The sequence below is a fragment of the Colletotrichum lupini genome, chromosome 6, assembly GCF_023278565.1.
Source record: "Colletotrichum lupini chromosome 6, complete sequence".
In the NCBI taxonomy this organism is placed as follows: Eukaryota; Fungi; Ascomycota; class Sordariomycetes; order Glomerellales; family Glomerellaceae; genus Colletotrichum; species Colletotrichum lupini.
In genome coordinates, this window is record NC_064679.1 from 2356123 (window position 1) to 2366047 (window position 9925).

Genomic DNA, 9925 nt, shown 5'->3' on the forward strand with positions numbered 1-9925 from the left:
CGTCGATCCGGAAGGCGTTCCGGCGAACCGACCATGGCCGGGAAGGAGCGCGCTGAGGACGGTGCCGCACTTTCGGAAAATGCGAAAGACCGATTAGGTGGGTCTGGAGGGCCCATCTTCCACTCAGAGACGAGAACCGCGGCACGTCACAGCTGCGAAGGATGGGAAGAGCGCCGTAGGCGGTCCCAATTGGGGCAAGGTCAATTCGACGAAGCCAAGCTCGTGGCAGTCCGCGGTCACTCTTCCGAGAAACATGTCCGAACATGCGCCAAGTTCCACACCGTTCATGACTCTGAAGTGAGATCGTGTGTGGAGAACCCTACCTAGGCTACACTGGCTTGCAGTTTTGAGGCCCGTAAGGCGCTGGCGCGTGTCATCCGGTTTCCCCCCATCTTCGACAACAAAAGCTGATCGGTGCGTCCGTATGCACTGAGACCCTTGGATACTCCGAGCCAGTTGCGGCTCTGTCATTTGTATTCCCTTATCCAAAACCCATCTAGAATCACAGCCTCGGCATTCCACGCGCTGTAGATCGGGACCTTGGTGCCCATGGAGCGGCAAGAAGTTGTGGTTTTGAACGGCCTTTCGGTAAGCCCGCATTTTCCATCAAATTCAATTCGAGTATCCCAAGCCCTGCCCGCTTCAAGGTCCTCATCAGGCGATTCTTTGAAGCGTACACCCTAGCATAGCTGGGAGCTCTTATGGGTCTGATGGCATGAAACTTACATTTCATTGGTAGTGTACGAATTGTCGCAGCAAAAAGGTACGTTGTGCTGTCAGTCCGCTTGCAACTTGTGCCATGCTTATACCCTCCCAGCTTAGATGTAGTCGTGACACACCCATTTGTGAGCGATGTAGTACATTAGACCTGTCATGCCAGTACCCTCAGAGAAGGCCTAGGAAACGTACCAAGAGAGAGGCCGATCACCCAAGGTGAGCCTAACTTCAAGCTCTCATCAAATTTAGGCCATTTCAGAAAAGCACATGACTGACACCCCAACCCCCAGGAGCACTGACAATGCTACTCTGTCACTCATCCTTGACCGTTTAGAACGTATTGAGAATAATCGTCCAGCGTCAAGTGCCAACCCTACCGCTTCAAGATCATATCATCGACAAGCTTCTGACGAGTCTGGCTCCCCAGAGCCCTACTCACCCCGAGCCCGGGATCGATCGAGCCACTCGGCTTCACCTCCAAGTCCACCATCTAGGGCCGATGCTAGGAACACACCCTATCACGAGCGGGACATATTACCATCTCTTAGGCCCCATGGATCTGAAGGCTCGCGCCATCCCGCTGTGCTAGACGTTGCTGCAACTCTTGGTGACACGTTCGATCGTGTGCGAGAGCAAAGACTTCGACGTACCATGGGTCACAACACCATGGCAACCGAGGGTATTGACATTTCTCTCGACAAGGCACGAACCTGGATTCACAGTAAGAATTATACGAACTCAGGGCCCCCCGCGACACTGACAGTCATGTTAGATTACTTCACCTACAGTCCCACTGAGACATTTCTCAGCCTCGTGGATAGGAAAACTGTTGAATTAATACCAGATATGCTCTTGATGAGGCATGTCACCATCGACCCCTGCATCCTTATCATTTACTATGTCATTCTGTGGCGGGGATGCTACATCCTGAACACGAGGTCATACCACAGCCCAGACGGCAGATACGCGCGGAAGCTCTACCTGTGCTGTCTTAGGACTATGCCATGCTGGCAGAAGGAAGCCACCGGTTCGATCACTGATTTTATTGCTGCTATCTTCATGGTATACCCCTCTATCACCTCCTTGTACTCGTCTTACGCGCCACGGGTACCGTCACTAAGCAGATCTATAGACCGGCATTGCAGCAGAGTCTTATGACTTCGAAATGAGTCTAGAACTGCACCAATTGGCTTGCGAGTACGCCAAAGGACTCCAGATGCACAGTCTCGACAGTAATGACTACTTTGTGGCCACCGGTTGTCCCAGCACTGACGAAGACCGCAAGGGCATGTGGGAGCTCATTCAAACGGACCTCTTCTACCACTTGATCTATAACAAGCCGGCGACTCTATATCCAAGCCTCGATAAGTGGCAGGTAAATTTACCATGGCTATCACTCGACTTACCCCCGGAGGAAGGTGCTCAGGTTTCGACGATATCGTTTCTCTTTCGCAGCCGACTCGCGTTCATTCTGATCCGCTTCTTCCAAACGCTTGAAGGACTCGAGAACGAGTCAGAAGCTGTGGCGGCCATCGAGCCTCTGTGCCACGAGATAGAAGTACTATTTGATGAATGGGGAATCGTAAGTCGACCTCACAACCTGCAGCACTGCTCTATCCGATGGGGTTCGAGTCTATTAACACCGCTACAGGAAGACTGGATCGGACGATCAGGCGACAACCACATGGATCTGTGGATGTTGGCAGGCCTGGTTCTAACCGGCTACACCTCCATCATTTTTATGCTGCGGAAAGCTACTCTCCTAAACTCAAACTGCCCTGTACCAGTCTGCACCGACAACAACGTGCCCAGGACGGACTTCTCAACCCGAGCCTCGCGTCGAATCCTCAACCTGACGTATAATATGCTCCACATCTGGAAGTTCCCCGCGGCGGAGGCAATCTCGTACATCCTTGGCGCCTACCGAGCGCACACCGCCTATGCCCATCTGGCGAGCAACGCCATGAATGCCCCCAGCCCCGGCGACGTGATTGAGGATCTGCATTTGCTGGACCGCGTCGCCCAAGGTATCGAGACTGCGACACAGCAGGAAAGCGATTTTCTTCCGTTGGCACGGGAGATGAAGAGGATCAATGCCCAAGTCAAGGAAAGGGTCAATGGCACTACGAGTGCACGGAATGCTTGATTCCATGTCTATAAGTTGTCGCAACACATTAACCAACTTGGCGATTCAAGATATTAGACACGTTCAGCTTGGCTATACCACAACATTGGACTTCTGTACATTATCTACACAGCCCCTTCAGCTTTCGAGCAATACGTCGGTTTGGGCTGTGTCCTTGTGATGATTGGCCCATGTAGCTTATCGCACCTTCGCTGACTGTAGGTCAGAACAACCTCTTTAGTGGCTAGTTTAATTCTTCGCCATCGAAACTTTCTCACCGGTCTACTCAAACGGGAAGACTGTAAGAGGGTGTCATGCAGAATATGAAGTCATGTGCTGTCGACGGCAGCTCGCGTGTAATCTGCCCGCCACTGAACGAGACCATCATCACAGCCTCGTCTTTAAATCCTTCATAGATATTGTCCCGCCGTCTCCTCTAATCTCTCGTCTAATCCCCGTCCCTATGCAGTAGAACCTATACTCAGGAGATTTTCTTCTCACACAGGACAGAATGACTAGCATAGCCAACACCATGACCCGTGCCACCTATCAAGCGGCTTCTTTGAGTCCAAGGACTTCAGCAAACCTTTCATCCAACACTGCATACAGCGTTTCATCGGCAGAGGGCGAAGATGAAGAACCTCCTGTACCCGCCGAAACTCGCAGTGCAAACAATACCACAGGGCCAGAACATGTCGAAATGCTTCCAGCAGCAGAGAAGGGTAGCAGCAAAGTAAAACTAAAGGGCCGTCGGAGATCCTCGGGTAGAGTCGTCTGGCAGATGATAGCTTTCTACGTAAGTCGACCCACCCCCTTTTGGCCACCCCCCCCCTTTTGACCACCCCATTTCTCTATCCCAGCCACCGCATTAAAACCCTACCTACGATTTTCAAACTATTATAATAATTACAAAAATCGTCTAAATATAATTCTTTTTTATATACTTATTTATTAATATATAATAATCTTATATACTAAAAATAAAGTTATTTAGGCTTTTAAAGTTATTAAAAAAGGTCTCTTAGTTAATTAGGCCTTAATTAAGTTCGGAGTTTTAAAGTTAACTTTTCGTAACTATAAAAGAGGTTACTAAACGAGGGTAATAATATTCGTAGACCTCTAGAGGCTTCCTCTATAATAAGAAGACTAGCTAGCTTAATAGGTTTATATTTAGTATAATTTAAGCATTATATTAACTTATAAATAGCTTAAAAAATTCGCTAAATAAGTTTTAAAATCCTAAAAAAATATAAATCCTCTTAAAAAGAAATAGATAAATACTTTTTTAAAAAAGAACTTATTAATTAAAGTCTAGAGAAGTCGTACTATTAATTTAAAGCGTTTAAATAGGGCTATTATTAATATAATTAAGTTATAATTTAAATAACTTAATATATTAGAAATTAGCAATATTAAATAGGCTAATAAGTATAATATAAATAAGACTAATATCCTAGAGGGTAAGGGATTTAATAACTTAGTTTTAAATAAAATAAAGACTATAATAATATAAAAAAAAGAGCTTAGTTCGTATACTTAAGTATTTATAATTAAGTATATTTCTATTAATAATTAAGCTATTAAACTATTAGTTATATATAAAAGAAAGTCGGTATAATAATAATAATTTCTACTTAAACTTAACCCTTATATTAGTTAAGAGTTTATAATAATAAATAATAGCTAAATAATTAATAAGACTATTCTTAAGTAGTTAAAAATAATATTTTTATTATAGACTAAGACCCCCCCCCTTACGGGGCTTAGTATATTTAATAAGCCTCGACTATTAGTTCTAAATAGCTATAAGAGTTATATAATAATAGAATTTATATAAGAATATTATAAAAATAACGCCCACTTATTATTTTTATTATTATATACTTCTTATATTCTCTAGTTATTAAATATAGCTATTTTTAAACTTATTAAGTTTAAGTATAAAAAAGAGCTTAATAAGGAGGATATGTTACGAAAGGGAACTTGAGGCAGGTCGGAACGCTACTATATTGACCTAATTAACTAAAGACTTAACGTAAAGAGGGAAAAAATAGAATAGTGGGTAGAAGCTAGCGAGCTAGCCCTTTAGGCCTAGCGGTCTAGCTCGTTACGTAATTACTAAGAGCTTAGCCTCGTAGCCTAAGGCTGAGCCACGGGGCCTATAGGGGCCCTAATGCCCACTACCGTAATATTACCCCCCCCTCTATACTAGAGGGCGCTATCCGTAGCGCTAAAAAATAAACTTCTTAATTACCCCTTATTTTAGTAAATCTATAGCTATAATTACCGCTATTATATTATCGTTATCCCTTAGTAATAATAAATTACTAGCTATAGCGGCTTCTATTTATACGTCTAGGTTTTATAGCGGACCCTTAGTAATTAAGTATTAGTAATAAAACGCTTATAGCGCCGCCGGTATATATTTAAAGCTCTTTATATTGTACTATATCGGATCCGTATTATATCCCTTTTAGTCCGCTTAGTACTATAGCTTTCCCTTATATAAGCGTAACTTAACTACTTTAGAGACCTCGTACTCCGGCTCGCCATCGTCGTTAGTAATTAGTAACGGCAGCTCTTAGTTTTACCTAGGTAGTAGGTCGTTAGTAGCCTTTCTTAGCTTATTTAAGTAAAAAACTAAGTATACCCGGTTACTTACTAATAATTCTATAACCTATATACCCCCCTATCCGGCACTAATAATAGGCTATAGGCCGGCCTATAGCTACTATAATTTATTTATATTAGTAGACTTTTAGTACGAGGTATTAATAAAGACCTAGTCTCTTATTTTTAAGTCGTCTAGGCGCTAGCGGCGGTTAGTATACTTTTTATATTATACCTAAGTAACCTTTATATTACCCCTAGCGATCTCCTAGGCCTCGTATATCCCTTAAGCTATACGCTACGCGTTAGTACGGTTTAGCTTCTTTTTTATAGAGCTAAATTAGCGGGTTCGCTTAGACTAGTTAAAAAAAAGCCGTAACTAGCGACCGAATTCTATTTTATATAATAATAGCCCCGTGGTCTCGCTAAGCTAGGTAGTATAAGCAAAGTCGACTATAAGTAGTATATTACTTTAGTTATCTTAGTATTAGTTAACTAGTAGTCTTAATTACTATAAGATATATTAGTTTAGTACCTTTATCTAGCCGTCCGTCTATAAGTAATCCGCCGTTAATAGCTATAGCTTAACCCCGTAAATCTTATAAAGCTCCCCCTAGAAGTTAAAGATAAACTAGGGGCCTCGGTCCGACGTAATAGTTTTTAATAGGCCAAAGATAAGTAGTACCCGCTTATAAAATATCTAGCTTATATCTTTTACTATAGTAGTCTTATAATAAGGAATAAATATCGCCCTTTTACCTAGGTAGTCTATTACTACTTATATATTATTAAATCCTTTTTAATTAGTAAGGATAGTTATAAAGTTAGTAAAGATATGCTACTACGGGTAGTCGGGTACTAGTAGCGGTCTTAGCTCCCTTAGGGGTTTATCGCGCGGCTTTTATAATTAGTAATAGGTATAGTAGTTCCGAACGTACTAATAAGTATTTACTATTAGGCCCGGCTAGTAGTACTACTATTTAATTATTTTTACGACCTTATTACGCCCCGGGTAGGCGAGGAGTTTTTACTCGTAGACCTCGTAAATAACTATAGTATAGAGGTTCTCCTCCTCGGGTACTACGAGTTTCCCGTCTATTATTAATAATCCGTCGTTTTAAATAGACTAGCGCTCGCGTCCTTCGGCTATTAGCGCTCGTATTAGCGCGAGAGACGCTATAGTAAGGTCCCTATTAAGCTTTAAAATCTTCTCTACTAGTAGGTACCCCTATAGCTCGTTTTCTAATAAAAATAAGCTAACTATAAGCTATAGTTAGCTAACGGCGGCGCTTAGTAGCGCCCGTAGCTCCGCTACAATATTAAGAAATAGTAGTCCTAATAATATAAGGACTTATATCCTATTAGCCTCTTTTAGTACTTACTAAGTACGAATATCTTCCGTTTTTTATAAAAGGGCGTTAGCTAGTACGTTCTCCTTCCCCGGGTAGTAATAGATTTAAAAATTAAAGTCCGCTAGCGTACTAGCCTAGCGGGCTTATTATAAGTTAAGTAGGCGCTTAGTTATAAAGAATAGTAGTAGTTAATAGTTTATAATAACGTCGAACTTATATTTATAGCTTACGAGCTCCGCGCGCTATTCCTCTAAGTATAGTACTATCGCTAGTATTTTTTTATTATAAATAGTATAGTTAAGCTTTATATTACTTATCGTCTTTAAGTAAAAGGCTACTAAGTACTATAACCCGTTATCTTCTTATTATTATAGTAGCGCCCCGGCGTATATTAAGTTAAAGGTATTTATTTTTAGCCGCGTTAATAGCTCTAGCTTAAAATAGTAAAAGATAGGCGCCGACGTTAGCGCTAGCTTTATAACTTTAAAGGCCGTCTCATAGCTAGCGCTAAAGTTAAAAAGAACTCCCTTACTTATTAGCCTCGTAAGGGGCCTAGCTAAGCGGCCGTAATTCTTTATAAACCTCTTATAAAAGTTATAGAACCTAAGGAAAAACTAAATACCCAAAAGTAATATAAGTAGTTTCTAATCTCTAATTATAAAGACTTTTTCCTCGTCCGGCTATATACTTTTTATTAAAACTACGAAGCTTAAGTACTTCGTAGTAGTAACGCTAAATTCGTACTTTTTAATATCCGCTTATAAGCTTACTTTCTATAAGCGGTCTAGTACTTTAGTAACGTACTCTTAGTACTAAAGGGGGTCGTTAGAAAAGATTAGGATATCGTTTATATATATTATATAAAAGTCGTTTAAATACTCTATTAGTATTTCGTTTATATATCGCTAATACGTAATAGGCCCGTTATAGAGCTTAAAGGGTACTATTTTATATTTATATACCCCGTAGCGGGTTCTAAACGTCGTTAAGTCCTCGGAGGCTAGGTCGAGTCGGATATAGTAGAAGGCCTACTTAATATCTAGCTTAATAAATACCTTCGCTCTACCTAACTACGCGAGGGTCTTATTAATAAGTAATAATAAGTAACGGTCTTTTTTTATAACCTTATTAAGCTTATAGAAGTTAACGTAAAAGCGCAGGCTACTATCGTACTTCTTTATAAATAGCGTTAGTAATACGAAAGGAGCATTACCTAGCTTAATAAATCCCTTTTATAAGTACTCTAGTAAATAGGCCCTTATAGCCTCTAGCTCGGGTACTAACTACTTATATAAAGGGTAATAAGTTAGCTTCTCCCTACTACTATCTAAGAGCTCGATCTTATAGTTATATAGCCTATAAGGCACTAGTATATCGCTAGTAGCCTTACTAAAAACGTCGGTCCAGGGCCGCAAATACTCCGGTAAGTTCGTTATTATAAAGTCGTAAGTAACCTAGTTATTATCGTATAAGGGGTCTGCCTCCTCCTTCTTATCCTCTATAATATAGTTAAGCTTATAGAGTAATATAGAGCCTATCTCGACGTCGTTCTGCCTTAGGTTTTTTTTAAAAGCGGGAGCGCTAATAAAAGTAATATCTATTTATACTATTACTAAGTATAGTTTTTATTACCTAGCCCTCTTTACGGGGGCGATATTAGTACCGTTAAGGGCGCGTTCTATTTTCCTTATATTCTTAGCCTCGTTTAATTACTATATTTAACGGGCTATTATTTTTAGCGGGCGTAGTAATATCCTAATCAGTATACCCTTCGCCCGCTACTATTAGAGCTTTTGGTTATAACGAGTTATATTTATCTCGAATAGGTCCTATTAATAGTCGGCGTCGATTTAGTATTATACGTCGATAACTTCCGGGGTACATAGGTCCTCGATATCCCTAACGATAGTAGAGAGCGTCTTTTATAATAATAGGTCCTTAGGCTATATTAGATATCGGCGGCGAATATTAGGGTTTACCCCGTAGTATTCGAACCACTTTTGCCCTAGGATTAGGTTATAGCGGCCCGTATTAAGCTAAAAGAGGGGTGCCTTTAGAAGGACCCGTTAATTAATATATAAGTTAGCGGTTTATATTACGCTAGTATTATCTAATCGCTCTCTATTAAATCTAGTAATAGGGATTAGGTATTATAATTTATAAAATAGGGCTATATAGAACCGTTATAATAAAGAGGTTACGTAGTTATTTATAAATCTATACTTATTAGCTCCCGTATTAAATAAGGCTCTTAAGCGAATTCTATATTTATTAAATACTAATATAAGCTCTATCTTAAGGGGCTAGCCCCCTACGAGATCTTATAAGTTTACTAAATTAATTACTAATCTTCCGTCCTTTTTATATATATCCCCTAGCTAGGAGTTTACTTTTACTAAGGGTTCTAGTTTTCCGAACCTAACTCTATTTTAGTAGGGCCCTTAGTAACGTTAATAGCGGCTATAGTAGTCTTTAGCTTCTTAGGGTAGTCCTTAGAAATATATTTAGTATTATTATAAACGAAGTAAGCGTTACTATCCTTAAGCTTTTAATATAGGGCTTTAGGGATCGTCTCGCGGGTAGAAGTACGACCTTAGTCCTATTTAGTACCTCTAGTACCTTTATTATTTCCGTTATTTCTATTATTTCTACCCGAGGTCTAGCGAGTCTAGCTAGAAGCCTTAACCGGGCAGTCCTCTATAAAAGGGGGCTATATCGCGTTAGCTAACTAAGTAACGTACTTAGTATATTTTTAAAAAGTAGCCGTGTTATCTAAGTACTTCGATATAGCTTAGTTACGAAGATATATAAGTAGCTTATTATAAAAACGGCGCTTTTACTAAGACTTTAAAAGCTTATTAATACGCGCGAGCTTAGCGAATATAGAGCGCTTTTAATAAACGTTTTTAAATATAATCGCGAGTACGTTTAGCTTATAACTAGCGTTATTTATAGTAATCGGGCTAGTATAAGCCGACTTAAGCTCGTAGAATAGCTACTCGGCCGTAATAATCTCGTTAGAAGTTAGTATTAGGTATATAAACTCCGTAGTACTACCTCTAATTTTATTAATAATATACTCTAGGCGGTACCTATCCGTACTATAGTTAGTATTTTCTAA

The 9925-nt window shown here is 40.3% G+C and overlaps 1 protein-coding gene across 1 annotated transcript; it reads left to right on the top strand.

The window, feature by feature from the left end:
- Positions 1–33: 33 nt before the first annotated feature.
- Positions 34–2863, top strand: CLUP02_12180 (uncharacterized protein; the record flags this gene model as incomplete). Its single annotated transcript, XM_049291144.1, has 7 exons — positions 34–297; positions 532–588; positions 881–933; positions 1008–1438; positions 1490–1779; positions 1850–2299; positions 2369–2863. The coding sequence occupies 7 exons, from the start codon at positions 34–36 to the stop codon at positions 2861–2863; spliced, it is 2040 nt and encodes a 679-aa protein (XP_049148289.1).
- Positions 2864–9925: the final 7062 nt, after the last annotated feature.